This window comes from Pyxicephalus adspersus, chromosome 5, assembly GCF_032062135.1.
Source record: "Pyxicephalus adspersus chromosome 5, UCB_Pads_2.0, whole genome shotgun sequence".
NCBI lineage: Eukaryota > Metazoa > Chordata > Amphibia > Anura > Pyxicephalidae > Pyxicephalus > Pyxicephalus adspersus.
The window spans coordinates 146,616,847-146,642,474 of NC_092862.1; the positions used below are offsets into that span (position 1 = coordinate 146,616,847).

General features: G+C 41.7%; 2 protein-coding genes and 1 long non-coding RNA gene across 3 annotated transcripts in view; 1 reads left to right on the forward strand and 2 right to left on the reverse strand.

Annotated features, from left to right (window-relative positions):
• The window catches only part of LOC140331779 (uncharacterized), a gene marked incomplete in the record, with an annotated part of 29,588 nt that extends 4,742 nt beyond the window's left edge, over positions 1-24,846 (reverse strand). The window contains 4 exon segments of the mRNA XM_072413056.1: positions 697-765; positions 3,524-3,631; positions 7,972-8,098; positions 24,712-24,846. Coding sequence (XP_072269157.1) covers positions 697-765; positions 3,524-3,631; positions 7,972-8,098 — 304 coding nt within the window.
• On the reverse strand, positions 11,199-18,897 carry LOC140331780 (uncharacterized). Its single transcript, XR_011920976.1, has 2 exons — positions 13,134-18,897; positions 11,199-12,644 (listed from the first exon to the last, which is right to left on the reverse strand). It is a non-coding gene; the product is annotated as an uncharacterized lncRNA (long non-coding RNA).
• Positions 24,847-25,164: 318 nt separating the features above from the next.
• The window catches only part of CDC25A (cell division cycle 25A), a gene marked incomplete in the record, with an annotated part of 14,611 nt that continues 14,147 nt past the window's right edge, over positions 25,165-25,628 (forward strand). The window contains 2 exon segments of the mRNA XM_072413057.1: positions 25,165-25,329; positions 25,566-25,628. Of these exon segments, the coding sequence (XP_072269158.1) occupies positions 25,594-25,628 (35 nt within the window).

The following is a 25,628-nucleotide window of genomic DNA, read 5'->3' on the forward strand; positions in this document are numbered from 1 at the left end:
CCCCATTGTGGGAGGGGCAGAGACACAAACTACTGGAAGGAATCCCCCCATTGTGAGAGGGGCAGAGACACAAACTTCTGGAGGGAATCTCCCCATTGTAGGAGGGGCAGAGATGCAAACTACTGCAGGGCTTTTCTTACCATTGTGAGAGGGGTATGGGCACAATCTCTTCTTGGGTGGGAAAAAACTTTTCCTATTATTCATCTTGCCTGCCTTGTGGATCTTCACACTTTCCAGAAGTGTTTTAGTGCCCTCACATGATATGCGCCATCACTTCCAGAGGATATGGAGCCGCTCTATATACCAGGTGAGATTACTACCAACTTCTGCTGGGCATGCAGTGCTGGAGCATGTGCGAGATGAAGTCCTTGTTGGGAACATTTTTAAGGCAGGTCAGCATGACTCTACAGCTAAATTCCAGGCAAACCCCCGCCCCAGAGTTTGTTTGTATAAAGAAAGAAGGAAAGGGGATGGGAGACCTTTATCCAGGTCATTATGGTGCAAGCGGACAAAAGAATAAATTAACACTTTATCTGTATTATCTGCCTGACCCCAGCTGAGTCTTCTCACACATAGCCAGCATGAATTTTCCAAAAAACATCTCTCCAAAAAACTGAATACTGAAACAGTTTTCAATGAAAAGAAAAGTCTTGAATAAATCTGACATTCACCCAATAGGGCTATTTAAATGCTCACCATTTACTTGTATTTTCATAGATCCAGGAGTCAGAGATACCATTTCACCGAGGACATTAGAGGTTTTACCTAAATGAAAAAAGAAGCAGGATGAGTTATACTGAACAAAAGGCCAAAGTTGTAGTCCTTTAGTTATTTTTCAGTTATGGTATTGCTGCCGTCAGGGGTGCATTGGGTCTTGTTATATTGTTTCCTCACATTTCAAATAGAAATACAATGAATTCTAATATGTGCAACTTAGATCTATGTGCTGTGGTTTTGCATTTTATAATAGGTTTTGGTGTTACACAAGACCATTGAAAGACAAAATGAACAAAAACATGATGGGTGTTACACAGTTTTGTGTGTATAAAATGCATCTGCAATATTAACTGGAACATTCTGCAATAAAGTTTTTTTTTTGTCTTTTTGCATAAGGCACAATAATAATAATGTTTAATGTTTAATAATATTAATAGAATTGCATAGAAGTGCATTGGAACAGAGATGTATGACACAAAGACATATTGCTAGTCAGCAGGTGGCCACCAGAGGGCGCACTTTGCTGATAGAAGTTTGGCTCCATAGCAGCCTAATGGGCTCCAACCATGAGAATGGAAACAAAACTCCGCTGACAAGTGATCAGGATAACGGCCATCCTCTCTTGTTTGCTTTCTTGGGGGATATTATCCTGCCCAAATGATTTAAAATTATTTGACTATTTTTAAAAAATCAAAGGACTAAACCCCCCTATAAACAAACTTTTTTTTCAACTTTGATCAGTTAAAAAACAGAAAGAAAGTAATGTTATTTTAAACCAATCAAAATTTACTGCATCAAAAAAAAAAAAATATATTGTCTGCTACTTGGTCTAATCCATGTGTCCTATACTAAATCAAGTGCAGTGAATCGAAATCTGAAGGACGTCAGGATCTTAAGCTAATTACGCGTATAGGACACATGGATTAGACCAAGTAGCAGACAAGATTTTTGTTTTGTGATGCAGTGTAACCTGCAAACTTTGTGTGACGATCACTTAAGTGCAAAGTTGTCGTTCCTTTTTGTAGCAAATTCTATTCCTTTAATCTGGAGGCTAACAGTTCAGACTTCTCTTTTGACAAAGACAGGTCCCCTTACCAGATCATCTAAATCTGATTGGCTTATAAAACGTTGCTTACCCTCTTCAAATTGGGGTTCATACCATTCATTACCATGGACATCACCCTCCTGTTCCTCATCTGACATGTCACTGTCAGATGTAGGAGGGACTGGAACTGGATTCTCTGCATCATGTGGCCCTGGCTTCAGAGCAGATTCACAATCCGGATGAACGATTTTTTACTTCTTCAAAAACCCGGCAATTTTCCTCATGCAGAAGTAGCAGTCCGAGTGATGGTCTTTTGGCTCACGCCACACGATAGGCACAGCAAAAGGCATTTTATTATTTTTCCCATTCAACCATTGTGTTAGGCCAGGGGTCGGCAGACTCCGGCCTTTAGGCCAGATACGGCCTAGCCAGTAGTTTGTTCGGGCCTAATGCCCCCTGGCTGATCTGGCCTATTGTTGCCGGCTGGATCTGCCAGGGGGCGTTAGGAACTGCCGAAGCTCCGGTGCCACCTTCTTGCTGTGGCTCCCCTATTTACCCTGGCAGGCCTGATACTTCCGCTGCTGCGGTAAATAGGGAACGCTCCCTGAAAGAAAATCCCCCTCCTCCGCAATGCATATGGAGGAGAGGGATTTCACTTCAGGGGGTGGAGCCATTAGGGCTGGAGCCCAGCCTAGTGTGCTCCTGCCCACCCCTGAAATGGCCATAAAAGTTTGCCAACCCCTGTGTTAGGCCAAGGTAACACCCCTGACAGCAGATATGAGGTGCCCAGCTTTTATCCTGATCTCCAATTTCACATCCAAAGTAATACTTGTAAGCAAATCTCACCTCTTGGTTAGGTTGTTGCGTTGATCACACGAGTATATTTGCCACAAATGTAGCAAAAATTGTCCGGTTTATTAACACAGCTGAACCTACTCATCTTTAGCTCCAAACAGACTCACTATGGCCTAGCTGTACTATCCAATAAGATGGCTTTGCACTAGAGACAAGCGCTTGGTCAATCTCGCCATATTTAAACCAATTTCTGAGGTCAGCTCACTGACTTGCCCAGCCGCTGCTGGAACATGCATGCCACCAAATTTACAATTTTGTAAAAAAAATAAAAAATAAAATAAAAAAGTAATATACTATGGCCTACTATGTAAAAACCAAATACTATACTATTGGCCTGTTTAATTAAGGCTATCATGGGCGAACCTGGGAGATCCTGGATTGAAAACATCTGCCAACTATTGGGAAATGATTTTTAAGAAATCCATTCCGGGTTTGTTGGATCCCCCAGGTTCTCCCATGATAATAGATCCTCTTCAGTCCTAAGAGCTTTAATAAATCAGGCCCCGAGTATGAGTAACATTTTAAGCTTCACTCTGCATGCTACTCCTGTGTGCAACACCTCATTCTTTCCCTCTGGGCACTCCAAGATTTTTACGGTCCTAGCAATGCCCCTGGCACCCAGGTTTGTATTGCTGTCTGGCATTGGAACTGCAATGGGGCAGCTCCTTGGGAGTCCTGAAGAGGTGGCTGCAGATAAATGCCGTCCTATTTAAACATACAAACTATTCTCCTGACTTGTTTGCCATACGCAGTTTTTGTGTTTTAAGAATTAATGAAGTGAGGTTGGGGAAGGAGAATTCTACAATTCTACTCCTACTACTAAAACTATTCAAGAAAAATGAAAACCTGAAATCTGTATTGTACGATGAAAGAACATAGATATATTCAGGAATTGTCCAGCTTTACCTGTTTTCTGAGGAGGATACGACGATTCTCCCAGTTTGTAGTAAGGCCTCATATCCCTCTTCTGTGGCTCAGTAGGTTTTAGCAAATCTGCTTCTGGGACTGGAAGTCCTGAAATAAAATTGGACATCACATGTGTGGATTAAAACAATCGGTGCCTACCAAAAAGTAATTTGTAAACAATTCTGTAACAAAAGCTCAGCACAGAGAACCATGCAGCAGTGTCCTCCCGGCCCCTTTTAGCCGGGTGCACCACCCAGCACTTTTCAGTGGTTATTGAAAAGTTTGGTCACAATACCGGGGTTGTCACCCACCTACAATTTCTTCCCAACCGACTTAAAAAAATGCCTTGGTTTAACAATGATGCAGCAAAGAAAAGGTTTTTTAACCCGAATGAAATGAAAGAGCTGCAATACCGCAACAGCATTGGGTCACATGCATTACTGCCAGGCTTCTAGGAGTAAACAAGCTGTAAATCAGATTTGCTTAGCAGTGTTCTACACGTCGTCAGCTGGGACAAAGTAGTTAGAAAGACATTCTTGTATTCAGCAAAATCCATTTTTTTTTAAATGGAAAAATTTAAAAATGACAAATCTCATTACTGCAATACATCATAGAAGCTCAATAGAAATGATAAACTAAAGTAAAGCTTGTCAATTAGAAAAGTTTACTCTGCAAAGTGAATGACTGTAAATGGGGTAAACCTAAGTTCCCTCCGAATAACCCATCATACGGATTATAAAGGAGGTCTGTACAGATAGTTACAGACAAGGCTGCAGACATAAAGAAAATATTTCTGAGATATTCAAGTCACCTGACCTGGGTTATTTGTGGATTTCCTGTTGAACAAAGAATGCATTGTGTAAATGACAGCAACAGTTCTGTGAAAACCTCTGAGGATGGTGGATGGCAGAGACAGGCTTTGATTCAACAATATTTTTTTTTTTTAAGGAAAAAAAAGGTGCAAGGTACAAAAACATCAGCAATAGGAAATGCAAGATCACATGAGTGGCAAATAGGAAATGCAAGATCACATGAGTGGCAAATAGGAATGGCAAGCAATAGAAGACAGTAGTTAACACAAGTTGAATGAAGAAGGTACAAACATTGCATTGTGTGAAACATGTGGAATAACCAAGTAATCATGCCAAATCAAGTCATAAACAAGGAGACATAGGAGTAGAAATGACAAGAGGAAAGAAAGCAAAGGTGGGAAAAAAGAGGCAAAGGCGAAGAAAGGAACCCAGGCAATGCAGATGGCCCATAACGTGTAAGCACCTGAGAGGGCTCACCTACAGCTAAATGTAGACATGGAGAGGCCAGGATGCTAAAGGGTTATCCAAGGCTCCCAGGTAGACTGGAATCTATCATGAGAGTCAGCCAGGATGCTTCAACCTCCCCAAACAAAATCCAGTCAGTCCTCCAGGCCCTTGTGATTGTTTGTTGAGCTGCTAGCAACAAAGCTGATCAATTTCCTTTGAGCCCTGAAGGAGGGACAGGTAGGGAAGATGTACAAAGCGCTGTCAGGTGCACAGTTCTGTGCAACAGAATCGTATACAGAAGCCCAAAACCCAGCAAGTTTTAGGCAGGACCACCAGACATGGAGCATGTCCTCCAATGCGTCTTACCAATGAAGACAGTGGGTGGACACCTCAGAGGAAGGGGTTAGGTACCAGCAGAGCAATACCTCGTACCCAGACTCCTGGGCAGTTAATGGAGCAAGAGGTCGACTTCATCCGGACATCGCCCCAATACTCGACAGATCTAGTGCATGCAAGATCTGACTCACATAAAGTGGAGATTGAGGGGGAGGGAAAGTAATAAAATGTAGATAAAGCAAAGAAATAAGGCTTGGGGTCAGGGAAGATGGGAGGCCGATCTCTTCAAGAGAGGTGATAGCAATGGGGCATCCCACATTTCTGATGGATGGGGAGATCCAGTGATGCAATTGCTGAGGGGGGATCTTGTACACGGAGTGAAGCCTGTCCCACGGCCAGACACCCGATAAACCCAGTGGATAGACAAGTATGAGGTCCTGAGAAGTCCACCAGTGAAAAGCCATCGGATTGGTGTAACCAGGAGGAAGTATAGGAAGGACTTGTTTTTTTAATGCAAAGAATAAGAAGCATCATAACGTTGGACATTCCCAAGGGAGGATCTGGGCAACTGCTGAAGATATGGCTGGGGAGACCAAGGTCTGGGCTGTCTTAATCTTGAATTCAGAAAGCTCATTGCCACTTCAAAGGAACATCAGAACTTTCCCTTTGTTCTTGTGTCAGAGGGGGGAACAGAAAAGACACTACAGGCTTATAAAGGGGATAGCGAGCATCTACTTGTAGTCACCTTACTGGGAAACGTGACATTATCTTAAAATCTCCCCCTCCCTTCCAATGATTCTCATCTCTCCAATATGGACATCCACCTCCATCACAGTGGGACCCATTGAATCTCCTTCATCATGGGCCTAGGATCTCACTTGTTCACCTCATGATGAGGGAAGACTTCATGCTGCCCCTACACATCTTTTGAGGATTGGCGATCTCTGAAAGGCCAAAACTCGGCGGACTTTCAATATTTAACATAAAAACATGAAATACCCAGGATCTAATGGATTCACTGTTTTACAAATTGAAGCCTAGGGACTCCCCCCTACAGATTGTCCCTGAAACAGCTAGAGGTCAGATTCTCTGAAAGCTACGATGGCTTATATGAAATTATGAGAGGAGGACTTGCATTTGACCAGTTGGAGGATTGGCAGGAGATGGCTCTTGGTGTTTTCAGAGTTTTGGTTAACCTTGGTTTATTGGAATCCAACTATAAGATTTTCTCTGAGGCGGTATATGCTACCTGCAAAGATTTCTAACTCTACTTTCGAGGTTGTGGCCAAGCAGGTACTATGGCCCCGATTTATTAAAGTTCTCCACGGCTAGAGAGGATGCGCTTTCATCAGTGAAGCTGGGTAATCAAGCAAACCTAGAATGGATTTCCTAAAAGGCATTTTCTATTTGTTAGCAAATGTATTCAATCCTGGACCAGAGCCATTTCAGGTTTGCTGGATCACCCAGCTCCACTGATGAAACTGTATCCTCTCCAGTCTTGGAGAGCTTTAATAAATCAGGCCCTATGTCTCATGTTTGGTGGTCTTGCCCCAAGGTAAAGTGATGACCCATTGAGGTGACTGAATTTCCCTAAATCACCCCAAGGTGCTTTATTTAGCAATCTTGACCTCTCTCCAGACCCCTATTCAGGTTTCTTAAATATATTTATCCAGCAGCTGCAATCACTATTTCCAAACATTGGAAATCTGCTACTCTACCTTTGGATTATATCACAGCAAAACTAAATTGGATAATGTTTAACGAACCTTGTGTATCTAAAGGAACAATCTGGATGCTATACACAAGATCCTTGGACAAGCCATGTTTATTGACATAGTTAGTTACGTTTAAAAAAATCCATCAGGTTCACCCACTAGTGAAGAAAACATATCCCAGATAAAACCCTATAGACATAGTTTATCCAGAGGGCATATTTCCCTCGTTTGGAGGCTTCCCTTTTCTTTCCTTCCCTACTGTTCTTCCTCTTTAACCCTTTTTTTATTTGGTGGGTAATTTTATAGATTTTAGATTGTTATAGGAGTTATAACTTTTCATGGTCAGGTATTAAGCGTTTATATTGCTCCCCACTCTACTTGAAATTTTTTTTAAATAAAAGTAAAAATTAAAATATATAATGAGAAAATAAAAATAAAAAAAAGTATATTCCCTTGCCTGAAGTGGTATTCAGTAATATGTAGTGGCCAGGCCTTTATATAATTATATTTATTTAAAAGAAAAGAGAAAGCAGGGTTTTATTTTTTATATATTTTGTGTGTATGAATACAAAACAAAGATAGCATAAGTGTAATACAATTTAAAAAATAATGTCATTGAAAGATGCCTTAACCTATTTCTCATGATGGGAGTAAATGGTTATATCTAGACAGATAATAAATAACTTAATGTATATGAACTGAGTCAGAATAATACCTGTCTAGATATAAGCCATCATGAGAAATGGGATTACATTGTAAAAATGAAAATATATTACAGTTATGCTATCTTTCTTTTGTATTCATACACAAAATATATAGCTCTTTTGGCCTCAAAAAACCCCGCTTTCTCTATCTCTTTTCTTTAAATTAAATGTTGAAATATAAACTGGGTATTTTGAAATGGTGGTCACAGAAATCACCGCTAGGAGCACTGGAGAATTCAGTAATTGAGGGTCTGGAGTCACCTTACAGGGTTTTTGAGAACTTTACAATGAAAATGTTTAATATATCATTGCTTTTATAGCAAAGGATAGCTTAATGACAACAGTTTTTATCATATTATATATTTTCCCAAAAGCCATTTCCTGCTAAGTATACTAATAGCATAAAACAAATAAACTTTTGGGTTTTTCATTACCCAGGGACTGTAAACTGGCATAGTTTTCATTCATGACTTCCATGTACAATTGCATCTGCCCACGGTTCAGGTTCCGCCATTCTTCCTCTGTTAGGTACACGGTCACGTCATTGAATGTCACGTGCATCTATAGAAGAAGAGAATCAATCATTTAATGTGAGAAGCACAAAATGTATAAACAAAATTTAGCAAATAATGGCCAACTCCTAGTGGTGGCAGATGTGAGCAGGGACATCAATGGGCTTTTCTGCTTGGTGCTGCCAATTAATAGGAATATTGGCTGTGCCAAGAAACGACAATCCCTGTAATAAATCTATATTGTGAAATATCATCAGGACGACAAGTCCTGGAAAGATACAATGTGTCCCCTGAATGGATCTCAAGGACATTTGGACAAGGAATGGTGTGAGTAGTTTCACATATATGAATAAAAAACAAACACTTAAAGGTCAACTCCAGGCAGATATAAAAGGCACAAATATCCAACACTGCAATCATTCATGAGTGAGATTCCACCTCTACCACACACATACATACATTACATACACAGGTCTTTTCCCTGTATCACTCTTCCAGCACACACATTCATCTCCTACACCCTACTCACTGCTATACTCCCCTATGTAATCCTTATCATTGTATGTCCCTTAAGCTGCGTACACACTTGCAATTTTTGTCGTTGGAAAGGATCTTTCACGATCCTTTCCAACGACAAGGACAGTTGGCTGTCATACCCTCTGCACTTTTCTCCTTCATATACTGCCTGTTAAGACACCTTTTTAGCATCCTTCCTATCAGAACCTTGATAATCATCAAACACAAACATATTCTCGCTTCCTGTAATACTATCCAAAAGAACAGATAGCCACCTTCTGCTGGAGGTCACTGATAAGACTTTCAACAGGCTGTTCCTTTGCTTGACAATCCAGCTATTACATGAGGGCAACCAACACAGGACAAGCCAATCTGAGGTGTAGCTGCCAGCACAAAACATTCCTTAAGAGTTGGTGAGCCGCCTTGGCCAGTCTCAGCATTGCTTATATTTTATAGTCTTCTCCATGACTCATTCTGTGAATCCTCATTAGTCTTCTGGTTGCATAGCCTCCAAGCATTACACGTTTCATCTCTAACCATACCAGTAGCACACTTAAGAGAATGCATACATACATGTTTATGATACTTCTGAGCATACCACCAAGCATACACAACCTTATGTGGGACAAAGACCTTTAGCGCCTTCAAATGTAAAGCAACATGTTGTAATTTATTTATTTATTTTTTTAAGTTGACTGTGTCTAAATAGACAGATTTCACTAACAGACACGGTAATAGGAAATCCTGTTCATTAGCAATTGTGGACCCTGGGTTTAAATGATTTCGCAGCAGAAAAGGTTAGGCAATAGACTATCAGCCAGGAACACAATGTAGGCAAGGCAATGAAGACCCCGACCAAAGTTTAGCCTAATAAAGAACCATTTCAGATTGTACAAATATTCAGATATACTACCTTGTGTGAACATTCTCAAGGTTGGGTGAAAGCATATTTAACAGGACAGAATTATTCTAGGACTGAAGTTAGGTGTCTCAATAGGAAGTCAATACCTAGCTGGTGTAAGAAATATTATTTTAACAAAAAGAAAAAGAAAAAAAAAAGCTAGTACTAGAGATAGAGTAGTTAGAGCCAAAATAGCAGCCATATACACCATACAGAACCTAAGCAAGTGGAACAGTTATCCAGAAAGTGGACCCCTAGTAGCATCGGTAAATAAGTGGATCTGCTCTCTGTGACGCTTACTACAATTAGAACAACTTTAAGGACAAAATGTGTTTTTTTTTACCCTTTGGCATAATATTTGGAAAACCTATACAATCCCCACTATTTGCTAAACTAATAAATACAACAATGGGTGAGCAGAATAAAAGTAAGTTACAAAACCAGCAAATTTGTTTGGATACTTATTCCAGGGTAAAAGCTGCTCAGCCGGATATGGACTCCTGGACTTACACAGGGCCCAATCAGGAGATGAAGAACCATAAATACTTCTGGTCTATAAAGAGTAAAAGAATGATTTCAAATAATTCCAGGTGTCACTGCAGGAATACAGTGTACCAAAAGTGAAAAAGACAAGTAATCGAAATTAGGGAAGCTTGCTGTATCTCCTTCCAACAGGTCTTCCATTCCTCTCATGCAACTGAAGGCCAAGAAAGATGAGGTTCAACCTGCTGGGGCCACGGCTTGATAAAGCACTTAGTCAAGTTGTTGGGGCAGTTAGGTGATGCAGGATTACCTGGACTACTTTGCTGCAGGGAGAACATAAGTGTGCGACCCCCCGGCTCTCTCCACCAGGGGCGAGCAGAACAAAGGGCTTGTCCAGGGGCAGCCAAGATCAGGTACTGGGAAGGATGCTAACGAGAGGCAAGGTCTAAGCAGACTGAGGTCAGTCCAAGAGACAGGCAAGCATAGTCCACGCACAGGAAAATGCAGGCAAGCATAGTCCACGCACAGGAAAATGCAGGCAAGCAATGTGGTGGAGTGTAGCTGGGCTAAGTCTTAGGTAGGCTGAGGACACAGCAACCAGAGCCTGGAACAGGCAAGGTATAAATAAAATTGGAACCAGGAACTACTTTAGCTGCAAATACTCTGAAATCCCGGTCAGCCGTACACAGCCTCAGAGTAAGTGCGGGGGATGCTAAGAAAGCCTCATCTTTTCACAGCTAAAGGTAGGATGAAAATGCTGCAAGACGCTGGGGAAATATTATGTGGGCGGAGTGGTAACATAAGTATTCTATGTTCAGAAACTCAAATAATAAGATTTCTCTTTTTAATCTGCTCATTAAAAAGGACTGGAAAATAAATGTATACCTTACCACTGGAACCCTGGGTAAAGAATGAGAAAGGAGAGATCAGGAAGTGGTGGTGGTTGAACCTTTTCATAATGCCTTGTCTCTAACACCTTCAGGTTGCCAAAAAGTTAAACATCTCCAAATGCAGAGTTTGTACACATTCACGTGTAAAACTGATGCCACAGACACCATTGCAAAGCTTGGCAATTCTAGTAGTACAAAAATGTGAATAGTTATTCCCAGATTCTGCTCAAACTGATCAATGTAACTGTAGGGGATTGAATAAGCGTCTACCCCGTAGACTGGTCCGGTCTCAGTTTGTCCTTCTCGAGCTCGGGAGAGTGATTTTAGTACGAAAGAAAACACACTTCACACCATGGATCTAAAGTCAGTATCTCTCAAAATTTATTAGGCAAAATTCTGGTTTATATATATGAAAGCAGAAGGAGCGTATATAATATAATACATCAAGACATAACATAAAGTAGAGGAACTCAGTGAAACATCTGAAGAGAGTTGACCTTGTACTTTTTTTTCACAGAATTCTCTAGAGCATAGGAGAAACGCAAGAAAGATAACATTTTGTCAAGCAAGCATACTTAGGATACAAAATGGAGTTTCTGAAGACACAGGCCTTTTCCCTCTCAGTAACATCATTCATAGATTGCTCCAAAAGTACTTTTAAACCAAATTTGATGTAAAATCTCATAACCTGTATCCTGCTATGTTGTGATTTATGTTAAATGTATCTGTAACAATGAAAAGAGCAAAGAATACAACTGCCTGGGTATTATAAGTAGTGTGGTAAGTGACGATTCTTTAACTTCTTCTACAGTAAATAAAACTTCATTTTAAACTGGATCTCAAGACGAGTTCCATGGTGCCAGGTCCGTTCCTACAATTCATCTTGATTGTAGCTTCCAGGTGGCATTAACGCTTTAGATGTAAATGGAGGGCACAACACTGCACCCCTCCATTTTCCGGGACATAGAAGATGAATCTGCCCTACATGATCAGACTTCATACCCCACTAGCTCTTGACTTCAGTCAGTGGTATACTCCAATGTACGTCTTTGTAGTGATTCTAGGAGCCTCCATCCATAGGAACATTTGAAGATGATCACCTTTGTTTCTCTACCATTAAAGTTTATTCGGTGGCTATCAGTAGTGAGACCTTCTATCAAAAGAAGAAGGTTCCTTCCAAGGTCTGGATAATCTGGAACCTTAGAATAACTCATGAAGTTATGAGGGAATTCAAGCATTGATATTTTAACCTGAACAAAACCTGGGGCAATCACAATTGTAATCTACAGAACTATGAACACAAGTATGCTATCCTCCTACATTTATAGTTACCATTTGATGCTACCCCACTGATGGTCTAGACCAGTGGTCCTCAACCTTTTGGACGTCACGGACAACTAAATTTACAGACTCCGGACCGCGCATGCACGGAGAGCCGTGTGTCACTCAAAGGGGAAGAAACTTCTCCCAGAGTGACATCATGATGCCAGAACCCACCTTCTCTCCCATTGCAGGCTCAGACCTGTCCAGGGACACAACCCGCCCACTGCCCGGAGCCTGAGATCCGTTAGGCCGGATCGAACTACCGGCTAGGCCGTATCTGGTCTGCCGACCCCTGCTCTAATAGGTCAAAGTTTTATAAACTGTATATACAATTCCACAAAGTATTGTTCAAACAAGTCTGACAAACTTAGGACTAAGCTGTCCAATGAAGGAAAATTCGCTGGGGTGATTATGTAGATTTTAGCTTCGGCAACTGAGTTCTTTAAACAACAGACATTACATCAAAGAAGCAAAAGGAGAGCCTGAAAAACACAAAAGTGAAAATCTCTACTTGCCTGCCAATAAGGAAAAATATTTTTTATATTTTACTTACTAGAAGAAAAAGTTAAAACAATACTTCTATATTTTGTATTTAAGGATTATAATTTCACAGAACAAATATATTAAAATTAAGTTTATAGACTTTAACATACTTAGAGAAAGTCTATAAAGTGTCAACTCTATCCATTGACTACTACCTGCTCATTACCCAACATGACCAAGGTTTCTTTTTTTTGTGAAGATACCGTGAAAAAGTTTCCTTCTCTTGTTCCTTACACTGATTGAATAAGAATAATAGGATAGAGATATCTGACAAGGAACTGTAATACACAATCACTAGGAAACAGGTAAATACGTTTGTCAAAATAAGGTTTTCATTTTGATGAACTTGGACTCAAGGAACTAGAAATTACAGATAGTAATAAACCTTAATTATCAAAATTAGAACTTAATACCTAATGTTACAATACCTTTCATTAACCAGGATCTCTTCATAATACAGTAGGGCTACATGAAGGCATGAGAACACGGTGCATGCTGGTGATGTCCGCCATATTGTGACATCCTCAGCTCTGGCAATGTCGTGTTTTTATAGTGGTCTCTGTGGGCAGACACAAGACCCATGACAGATGTTACATGGCTGATAAGTTGTCAAGCTGCAGTGTTTATACCGGTATATCTGTTATCTGGAAGTGTCAGGATCACTACCCTCCTGGTAAACAAAATAAGTTTGCTCCAGATCTTCTCAAAATGTCAGCAAAATGTTTCATGAACCCAGAAGGTCTCTGTGTTTTCAGGCGAGGTAATACCGCAGATGAGCTGCTGATCAGATCTCTCTGTCCCTAGACTTCCATCAATACTTCTATATTTGTATTCATTTATAACATAAGGAATACACGAGAAAAATACACAATCATGAGTGAAAACATCCAAAGGTGGGCAGCACACGCGGAGGTGTGCAAAAACTTATTGTGAGGAATTGGGAGTTTGTGAAACATAGAAATAAAGGAAGCGGTTCAATCTACTAGGCTTCACTTACAATTATCACTTTTGGGTGTAAGTGGCTTTTAATATTACCATATACACAGACTAAAGCTCTACTAGTGCCTTACCTTCAGTCTCGTACTCTTCCTTCTACACACTGAAATTGCTCACTCTGATTTCACTGTACACAGCGAGCTTCTCACAATGTGAAATAAACTATAAAACCAGTTGGCTAGATCCCAAGTCACTTCCTGTCTGGAGGATATCCAGTATTATCTTTCCTTCATAGCCAGCTCATACAAGCTAGGCTGCCTGACGCATCATGAAAACACACAATAACTGACATGCAATGCGTTAGCAAACGCACCTGTAACAATATGGAAGTCGTTTTGTGGGACTTCAAACGTTGAGAAGGGTTAAAGAATGCATCAAAGCATTCAGATGCAGCTCAAATAAAAGGTATACTTATCGTATTGAAGGTGCACAATGATCTAAAAGAGCTCCAGCAGATCACACAACTCGGGTTTCCCCAGGGAAAGCTTGTTGTGCTTTAACTGCAAAGAATCTGACTGACTTTCTTTATATGTGTGCAGAAACAAAGTTCTACAAAAATATACAAAGTTCTCAACCAGCTTGTTCCATAACTCCTATTTGTTATTCAGCCTTGGTATACATGATCTAATTATTATATTTCCAGAGGTTCTCCTTCTCATGACCTGCCGAGGCATCAACAACTACAATCTTCTTATCGGGTCACTGCAAACAAGAATGGGAAGGGGGACACAAGATGTTCACAAAGACACACAAACATAATACGTGAATTCAATATTTCATAGAGAAGTGGCTCTGTATAAATGCCGCGCTACTCCACCTACAGAAGCACAATGCACAGAAAATCATGCAAGCTGTTCCTTCAAAACTGCAGCACACAGCAATGCACGGCTGGAGTTAAGCAGCTCTGTGCTGCGAGTTTGGAGTGCTAAGTAGCCCACCAATGTATTTGATGTGAGCTTCCTCATGCTGGGGTATTTTCATGTGTAAATGGATATATCATTACAACTAGTGGGGGGTGAATCCTTAAGGTTCATTCACACCTTTTCAATATGGTGCACTGCAGGAAGGAATGTTCTAATAATGTCATTACTGCAAGCAAATTATGCATAGGCTGGAGTAAATGGGACCTGATCCTCACTAGCCTGCATCCTTCATTCAATACCAAAGATTCAGCCTCATATGTTGATCTATATCAGCGGTTGCCAGAGGGGGGCCCACGGGCCAGAGCCGCAGACCGGTCCCCCGATAGACAGACTTGTGATGGGAGAGTGGGGGGGTTCTGGCATCATGATGTCACTATGGAGGAAGTTTCTTACCCTTTGTGTGACACATGGCTCCCCATGCATGCGCGGTCCAGATTCCGTGCATTTAGTGGTCCGTAGGGCTAAAAAGGTTGGTGATCAATGATCTATATACATACAAGGTGCAAGTCAAACGTTCCTAAAATTTGTTCATTAAAAATTGTGCACTTACATAATAAATGAACTGACTTTATGTCCTCCATAGTAGTCTCCTGCTGCATTGGAGATTCCTAGTGATCCTGGAGGGGATACTTCGTGGAGTCACTGCATTGCATGCTCCATTAAAGTGGGACAGAATCTTTTTTTGGAATTTTTGGCACCTGGTATGCAGCCTGAGAATGGCCGCCCTTCTAGATTGACGCTAACCCATTAATACATTGCAATATTTGCATACGTTCCTTGCTGGCATCAGTACTAAGGGCTGGAGAGCAGTATTCAGGAATCCACATACAGCACCCCGCTGGCTCCTCACACAAGCCACCATCTTCCTCCATTACATAGAGGAGCACAATGTCTTTTTTCCCTTTATTAACCTAATATAGACCCAGTCTAAAAGAAAATATAAAAGAAAAGATATTGAACAAAATTTAATTCCTGTGTTGATGGCACCGAAGAAGAGAGGAAAGGCAAAAAATATGGTGGTGGCACCAAGTGATGAGTTCCAGGATTAAATATGGCTCCCAAGGAGTCCACAAGTAATGCAGATAATAGAGGAATATTTCATATTGTTGAATAGAATTTTATCTTTAGGAGCTGTGCAGCACTTCCAATATATATATGTCTCCTAGATTACGTTACCATTGGCCCTGGGAAAATTGGCAATTTCAATTAAAAGGAATTGGGCTTTAAATACCAGAATCAGTATAAAAGTTAATGTGTGATTTACCAAGTACAAAACGGAGAAGGCTAACAAATGGCTAACAGCATAGGTAAGAATTTTCATTTGGTTCTATTTCGGCCACCCGGATCCATGTCGGTTTGGCTATGCAAATAGTAACTTTCTAAAATAAATATTTACATAGGTAATGCCATGACAAATCTTAAAGCCTTGCAATACCCCACTCAGGAACTCTATAGGATAGGTGTGGGGCAGCCTTATCACCACAGAAAACATCAAGGAAGTTCTGTGCAAAGCTGGGGGTCTGAAAGCTTTTGTCTGTGCTGACAGAATTAAAATGAATTTGTTATTCACCAAAGCAGGGCAAATGAACAGATTCCCCTCTCCAACTGCACGTATTCACCTTCCTGGCCGTCACCCATTACTCTGCTGTGTGAAATATCTGCAAGGTGTAAAGACAGCCGTGTGGTGGCTCCAAATGGTCAGCCGTGAGGACTCTCCCCAACACTTTGTGATAGCACTGAACCAATCACCAGAACTTTGACGTGACCCTCCATACTTTAGGGTATTGTCTTTGTTGTCTTTGCACCTTACTGACATAAGAGTGGGGAAAAACACAGAACAAGGACAATGAACGTCCGGGGAGAAGAGAAACTTATCACACGCACGGCTCCAAGACTTTTCTAGAGCTGCCCCCACTCTCTGGAATGGTCTTCCTCGTCCTATTCGGCTTGCTCCTACTTTCTGCTCATTTAAAAGAGTGCTCAAAACCGAACTCTTCAACCTCACCTACCCGTCTTCTTCTGTCTCCTAAACCCTCACTACTTCCCACCATTCCATATCCCCCTCCTATTGTATGATACTTCCCCCACCTCTTAGATTGTAAGCTCTTCAGGGCAGGGTCCTCTCCTCCTCCTGTGTCATTGTCTGTATCTGTCTGTCATTTGAAACCCCTATTTAATGTACAGCGCTGCATATTATGTTGGCACTATATAAATACTACAAATAATAATAATAATGGCAACAAACTTCCATGGAGAAGAGCATGAAAGCCAACTTGTGTTTCCCTGTGAGTTTTTGGCCATTTGTTATGTTAGTTTAGTGATGTCTGCCTACCCCACAGGTTCTCCTTAGTCATGTGAGATTTACATCAGAGCTTATTAAACTTTATAAAATGATGTAAACCCTCATTACAGCTGTGATTTACCAAGCATACCTTGGCTTTTGATCTGTTGTTTTTCTTTAGATGTTCTTCCAATTGTACAAAATACTTACCTATAACTGGGAATCTCCGCTGAGCTTGCAGTTCCTATTGCACAAGCACGATACTCAGCTCTTTTATATCTTGTCCACAAGGACCCCCAGGTATTCAGGGTCTTGAAATGAGACGCATCCAAAGGGGGATGCAGTGGTCTATGTATGGTTTACTGATCGATGTGTGCAAAGGAGGTTTATACCTGGAACACGGGAAATTCCTATCACCGATAACATTGCCCACCAATAGCTGACATCAATATATCAATCTGTCCTTGTATGGCAGCCAAGCAATATTTTAGCAAATATAATAATATAAGGGAAAGATTCAAATATGCTTTGCCAAGAATATGAAGGCTACGTACACACGTCAGATGATTCTTGTCCGAATATTGTTTCAGGGCTAGTATTAGACAAGAATCTGATGCATGTACAGTGGGCGTCCGACATTGTTCATGGATTCGTGCCGGCAGATCCACAAACGACGAATGAGTAACGACCAGTAATGCAAGTGAAGGGGAGAAAGCTGGCTCTCCACCCTGCCCATAGAGCAGAGCGGCGCTGTACGTACAACATTCGTTCATTTTTCAGTCTTTCAGGAAAGTGTGTATGTAGCTTAAGAATATATTAGGAAACAAACCAGAGCACAGAAACACACGTTTTCCACAAACAAGAGAAAACACAACTCTTCTGATTCCGCCATTTTGTTTACAGACTTCATTATAGTCCCATCTTGTACCCTGGCAAAGCAATGAGCCGACCAAGCGGCACACACAACCAATGGGAATTGGATGCAAACGTTTTCCAACACTTTCATTGCAGCTTTATATCACTGAAGATGTTCACTGGTCTCAGAATTATTATGTACTGATGTTTTATAATTTAAAAATGAATTAATATTGGAATTACCAGACTTGCCCTGACTGGTTGAGGACCTATGATATACGCAACCAAATATAAATGCAACACAGAATAAAAGGAGAGAATCAGCTGCCTGTCTAAACAAGTAAGCGGCTCTGGGGACAGTGCAAATCCACGTCAACATTCTCAAAAGACCAATCTCCATTGACTACGAATAGCATCATAAACAGTCAGCACTCAGAACAAACTATAACTACAGCAAAAGATTTGAAACATTTTGAGCCAGAAATCTGTCCAACCTGCTATCTATGAAATGCCGATTATACCAAACATGCAGTGATGAAGGCTGTGCATAAGACGACTTCCTTTGAAACTTTGCTACAACAAAGAGGAATTAAAGTTGCAGGTTCTGTGATTGCGAGTTTCCATGGAAGATTACAGGTGCTGTGCATGAGGGAATTCGAAAATAAAATATTTAAGCTGCAAAAAATCTAAACAATAAAACAGAGAATTCAATTAAGCAATGTTCCTGATTCAAGGAAAGTTTACTGAAATCACACAAGGATTATGGGAAGTATAAGAGATGGCTAAATTTGTGCAAAGTTTTAGCACTTAGGCCACGTACACACCTCAGATGATTCTCGTGTGATAATCGGTTCACGGCTGATATCGGAGGAGAATCTAGCATGTTTACAGCGCTCGTCTATCACTCCGACAACTGTCCCGGCAGGTACACAGATGACTAACGAGGAATGAAAGTGAATGGGAGAGAGCGCAGTGTGTGCCTTTCCGTTGTTCTCCCCCTCCATAGAACAGAATAATGCAATATGTACAGCACGTGTTCATGCACCGTGAAGTCTTGACATTGGAAAGGATTGTAAAAGATTATTTCCAAAGACAATTATTGCACACGTGTACCCAGTCTTACAGAGAGCACATACAATTCTATTGTCCATTCACAGTTAAACCTGGATGGCTTTATTACTGCACGTTCATGAATGGACAGATTTCTCAATATGCCCTATTGGGTGTAACATATACCTAGCATTATTCAGCTGCAAGGTACAGGCAGACTTACGAAAACATTTACCACCAATGCAGCCATTTTATATTCATTCACATCCATTGTGCTTCAATTCTCAACATAGACACAATGCAATGCCATGCTGAAATCAATTTCCAATAGACTCAGATCACAGCAATGTGTTGTCTTCATACGCACTTGGTAAAAATGAAACACTCAGCACAAATGCAATATGCTACAATGCATCACAATGTGCAAAAAAGGCAACAATATAAAGTATGGGAAACATACTGCAAATAATGCAATTCATTCAAAAACAAAGAGCTGCACAAAAGCACAGTTGCACTCAAATGTTTTTTTTTAAGAACAAAGAGCAATGAACATGGCGTAAATTTGACTTAATTGAACTACAACAATCCTAATTAGAGATCCCTGGCCCACACAACTCCTCGTGAAATATTATCAAGGAATGGTGCATATGGCTGGAGTAGGGTATCAGGCAACTGCGAACATTTCTTTCGTTAGGCCAAAATGAGCACATTTCTCCCTAACATAAGTGTGTAACTATCTAAGGTCAGTGGGTACTGGATTGGAATGCACAGGATTTGGTTTTTTACAATACAACAAAGGTTGGTGCATGAATGCTAGCTCTGTCTGTTACTATAACGTTCAGGACGAAACTACACAATCCTCAGTCCATGTTTGCAGCAATTTTCATCTATATATGCTGATATACACGGCTGTCTGTGTATAAAGTGTGACCATTCAAGTCTACAAAAGCTTGTTAAAATCTCTTTAACAACTAAATCACTGAGAGACACATATGTGCACGAATACTAAACCTCCCCAAACTGCCCCACATAAAACCCTAAATAAGGACTTCAGATTACCTTAGCAGGGAGTGTCCTGGCCATTGTAATGTGCAGAAAATCCTGCGACAAAACACGCAGACATAGATGGATGGAGTTTGTATAGCCTTCTATCAGCAGCTTCTCCCATAGACAATCTGCTGGTAACTGAATACTGGAAGACCAAAACTTCCATCAGCCTGGCTATGCAGGTGGTTGGGATTGTGGGGAAAAAAATCACAATTACTATTAATTATAAACACCTGCAGCCATTTCCCCAGAAAACATAGAACAGATTAGCTGCTGCCATAAAAGATCTGTGTAACGCTTTTGGCTGCATATGTGGAGAAGTTTGGAAAGTTTCAACATGAAGAGATTTGATTTTTAATCTCGATTTTCTTGCAAAGCTAGCTGTGCTTTACTTCTTGTTTGGTTGAAGCAGCACATCATTATCTGATGGGTTTTAAACTAGACCTTCCTCTTCATTTCTGGTCAGCCTATCTACCTCACCCTGACGCTGAAACAAAATTAGCTGCAAAACAACTTTAAATATCGAGTTTTAATTATAGAAAACACCTTGCTTCTGGGAGTCTCGACCGATGTCACTACACCTCACACTGGGTACCGGGAATCCCCGCGCTCAATGCCTTAGCAGTGAGGACCTTCAATGACCTGATGATCAGAGCAAGCTTTATAGTAACACATGTGGAATGATGATTATAAATGGAAATCCCTGAATGCATAAGCATGAATCCCTTATAGATGGTCACACCACCCGGCACTTTTCAGTAACCGCCCGGCTGTTTTTGGGTGGTTACTGAAATGTTGGGTCACAATACAGGGATGGCAATACTGCCACCCACCTACAGGTTCTTCTCATCCAACTTGAAAAGTTGCCTAGGTTAAACACTGAACTTATAGGATTCATCACATATAGGGTGGACACAGAATACGTATGTATAGGATAACCAATCATTTTCTTCAAGAACCAGTGGTGTGAGGAACTCACAGGTATGACAATGGTGAAGTTGTTAGGGGGAAGGTTTAATGGAGAAGTTAACTCCTTAATTTGGAAATAATGCTGACAGAGGGATTTTATTTTAAACATAGAGAAAACTTTTTCAATTTCTTCTGTGAAATATTCTTTCCTGCTCAGTTTATTCTATCCTTGTAAAGTGCATTGCTCAGACCATGTAACTCACTGTGTAACCGTGAGCGTGCACAATAACTCCGCCATCCTTGCTGGGCCGAAGCTGAAGATTCCAAAGCTGGAAGGATGCAGAGAGAAGTCAGAGGGTCTGATGAGTGGAACGTGGACATCGCAGAACCGGAGGACTCACTTTACTAGGTAAGGCCCCTATAATGTGCAAATATATGAAGCTTACCTGTGAATCATAGCCATAAAATTCCAGTTTATTACCACTTTAGCAGCACACAATTTCGGGGTATGTCGGTGATTTTAGAAGTTTGGTGAGTAAATGTCTCCACATGTCCAACACATCAGAAGGAAAATGCGGAGACGTCACCTGAACGTCCCCAAAACATCGGAACTTGAAGAAGAGATGTTGATTCTTTGCAGCGCTGGGTACCAGGTTGGAATCTCAGCCAGGACTATATGCATGGAGTTTGCAGCTTCTCCCTGTGTTTGTGTGGGTTTCTTCCAGGTACTCCAGTTTCCTCCCACATTCCAAAAACATGCAGTGAGGGTAATTGGCTTCCCCCAAAATTGACCTTTATTAAAGACATATGAATATGGTAGGGACATTAGATTGTGAGCTCCTTTGAGGGACAGCTAGTTGCGTGACTATGAACTTTGTACAGGGCTGCGTAATATGTTGGTGCCATATAAATACTGTGTAAGAATAATAATAATAATATCAGTAACGGCTCCATAAATGCTTGTGTGGAACAGGCCGACATTAGCAGGGAATTGCTTCCATTTCAGCAGCTAGATCGGGCTTTGCAGCGATCCCTCCCCGTGGCTCCATTTTTACCTGGCTATACATAGAAATATACAAATATGGCTGTTTGTTTCCTGATTGCAATGGTTTTCTAATACACAGTTAGCAAACCTTTCATATCTTTTTCCTTTCTCTAGAAGCAGCCATGGATTTACAACAATACCAACACTTGTCCAGAAACATTTTACTGCGTACCCGCAAAAAGATTAGAGTCAAATGGGAAAATAGTCCAGATAGCCTCCCCAGCATTATTCCCATTGATAGGGATTACAGGAGGCACAGAGAAGCCACTCCATTTGTATTGTGTGTACTGAAAGGGGGCTATCAGATACAAACTACAAATATATCCTCCTAGTGAATGACAGGAAGGTACACAGTTTTGATTATGTGTCCTTTCCCTCTGTGTTCTCGCAGCAGGATTGTTATAGCTGAGCCCCCGGACACCCACTGTGCCCTAGGCTCCTGCCTGTGTTGCCTTTGTTGAAGCTCAGGCTTAATAAGTAACACGCAAATGTAGCAGAACCTAAGCCGGTGTCACTGGAAACTGGAAGCTGAAAAATAGGAAATCATGCAAAGAACAGGTTGTACTTTGAGTTATTTTAATATGTTGACAGAGTATGTTTCTGCCTTCATTTCTGGGTCACAAGACCTGCACTGCCGAATTTTAAAGTAGAATTAAAATCTCACTTATATATATATAAATATAAATAAATCTACGATCAGGCCGGAGTTTATTGCAGACCATGTCCCTTCTTCTACATCTCATCTTACCTCCCTGATCGTCACCCAGAATTTATTCCTGGCTTCCTTTGTACATCCCGGGAATCACAGAATTACACCTTCACAGCCCAGCCAATCAAGAAGTCCGGAGAAGTTCCCGCACCCTGCGAAGGAACGGGGATAGCCGGGTATGGCTGGTTTGGTATCACTTTATGACTCCTTACAGTTCACTTATTCTTGGATCACTGAAACAACTGGGGAATATACAGAACAGTTTCCAGGTAAAGAAATTCTGGAGAGAGAACTCATTTCCAGGTAAAGGGGGAACCCGTGCCAATGTGAATTGTTTGCAGATTACATTGAGATACATGGCTCCAGGCTCTGCTGGTGATCAGAGTTCATGTAATGTTCTGGCTCTGGTACCATACAGACCTTGCCATCTGACTCACACAACACATTGCATTCTGCAGGTAACCTGATTGTCCGGGTTCTGCATGCCAGGTGTGGAAATGTATATAAAGGAAGAAAACATAGGCCAGCCATTCTCAGCCGGGGTCTCTCCTAAGGATGCTAAGGGGGTCCTCAGATTGAGGCTGATTGACCTCCCATTTGATGCCAGCAAATCTTTCAGGACAAAGCCACGTGAAGAGCCACCTGCAAGCTATTAGGATTTAGAAATCTATCATTGTATCATTAGGTGTAGGTATCATTGTACGGGGAATTCTTTTTAATGGCCCCTATTTTGGGAGGCTTTTACTCCAATGCCACCAAATTGGTTGAATTGGGGTTTCCAGAAACCTAAAATGTATTTCAAGGGTTTATAAGGGATGAAATGGTTGAGAAAGGCTGTGAAAGTCAATATATTGTCTCTTTGCTCATCCAAAGACCTACTAATGACTTCCTCACTCATTACCTCTTTACATGCACAAATACAAGACTTTTCTAGAGCTGCCCTGACTCTCTGGAATGGTCTTCTCTTCCTATTTGGCTTGCTTCTGATTTCTGCTCATTTAAAAGAGCCCTCAAAACCCAACGCTTCCCCCTCACCTACCCGTCTTCTTCTGTCTCCTAAACCCTCACTATTCAGCCACCATTCCTTATCCCCCTCCTATTGTGTGATACCTCCATTGTATCTGTCTGTCATTTGTAACCCCTGTACAGAGCTGATTATTATGTTGGCGCTAAATAAATACTGTTAATAATAATAATATTAATAATACATCAATATAATATATTGATGGCTATTAGCTTTTCATGTGTCTGAGTACCCAACGCCCTCTTGTATACAGAGGATGAACTGGACGTCCTACAGAGGGATGTTGCATGTCACATGACAACCCAGAATACACCCGTGATGTTAGAGAATGATTCACTCTGGTGAATCTAAGTTGTCCTCCCCTACAGTTGCCCATGTAGCGATATTTTTTAGGGCCATCATCCCACATTGCTTTACATTTCCTGGCAGCAACAAATCTCCTTTTAGGCTGGAGGGGCCCTATAGGAGTCTGTGGGGCTGTGCTGCAGGGGAATGTAAAGATTTCAGGCCTCGCCCGTTCAGATCTTGGTTACTAGGTAACTGTAGGGGGGACATCCCAGTTGTCATGGGTCAGAGGTTACCTGTTGTCCAATCATCAACGAGGGTTGTCAGGCTTACCTTTGGCCTCGTTCCCCTGGCAACCATTTCCTGGGTGTGTGGGTGGGGCCTCAGCATCCTCTGTATTATACATAGAAGGTTTTGCACACTCAGAAGCTGGGAGGCAGCACGTGCCATCTGTCAGGCCTCAGGTGACCTCTGACCCCTGGCTTTCAAGCTGAAGTCACCCCCACCTTATATGAGCCATACTGGGGACGTATGCCTATTTAATGTACAGCGCTGCATAATATGTTGGCGCTATATAAATCCTGTTAAATAATAATAATCTATGAACACACCGCTCTCCCCTGTGGCTGCATTGGACATGGCCGGGGATGGCTATCACTATACCTCACGCTCTGTGCAGATTACATGAGCAGGGTGATGAGCAGTATTCAATGTATTGGACACTGTTGCTATGGTTACAAGGAATAAACTATTGGGAGACCACAGAAGGTCAGGCTGTTTTTTCCCTCATATCACACGACATAAATGGCTCTTTATAATGTGTTTCCTGTTAAAGCAGCCCAGACTCACCCCTGGACCATGATGTCCTCTTCCCTGACCCACCTTCAGTGTGTGGCCGCCTCCATCTGTTATTGTCAGCCGACCTCCTCCCCGCCACCGCTGGAACACCTGGTTCCCTCGCCTTCTCCAAGCAGCTGCAGGGAATCTGAGGTGATCCGAGTTCTGATTGGCCAACTGACCTGTCACTCACCTCTCTCATTACCCTCTCAGGCCGCTCTTTCTGTCATGTGCTGTCACAGCGCAAGCTGAGCCGCTATTGGCTATAATGGTTGTCATACCTTCCTGTCAGAAAAAGCTTCGCTCTGCTATAGGATCGCGCCTATGTCAATGGCCCGCCCAAAAGGCTAGCCAAGCAGAGCTTCCATTGGATAATATCCTTACCACTCTGCTTTCCGCCAATCATCGTCTTTTCTAGTTGGCGCCAAGCAGAAGGCGGTATCAGAGATGGGTCCCTGCTGTCGATTCTGATTGGGCGTGTTGTTTGTCATTCTAGTTTCTGATTGGCTGGTGATTTGTGGCGCCAAATACGAGGCGGGCAGGGCGGCGGACATGGCTGTCGGTCCAGGTTAAGAGTCAGAGCTGAGGGCCCGACCTGGAAAACATCATCCTGTGTCCAGCTGCGAGGAGCACGAGACCATCACGCAGCTTCCCTCGCTCAAGGTATAATATATCTGGCTTTCCTTACTCCGCTTTGTAGTGCCCTCTTGTACCCTTCCCTCAGTGTCCCCTATAAATCTAATTTTTGAGTAATTCACCTGGCCTAACACAAAACTAAAGTTTTATCATCCATATAGTGACCGACCGCACGTGTATTAACCATGAGATCTCTGGTAATTGAGTAGTTGTGTGCGCCCTCCCGCGTGTTCCTGCCTCTTACTTGGCTCTTTGTTTTTCAGCCCGGCCGCACCGTTTTCTGTATACAACATGGACATGTCCAGCTCGGCTCCGGCTCCGGTTCG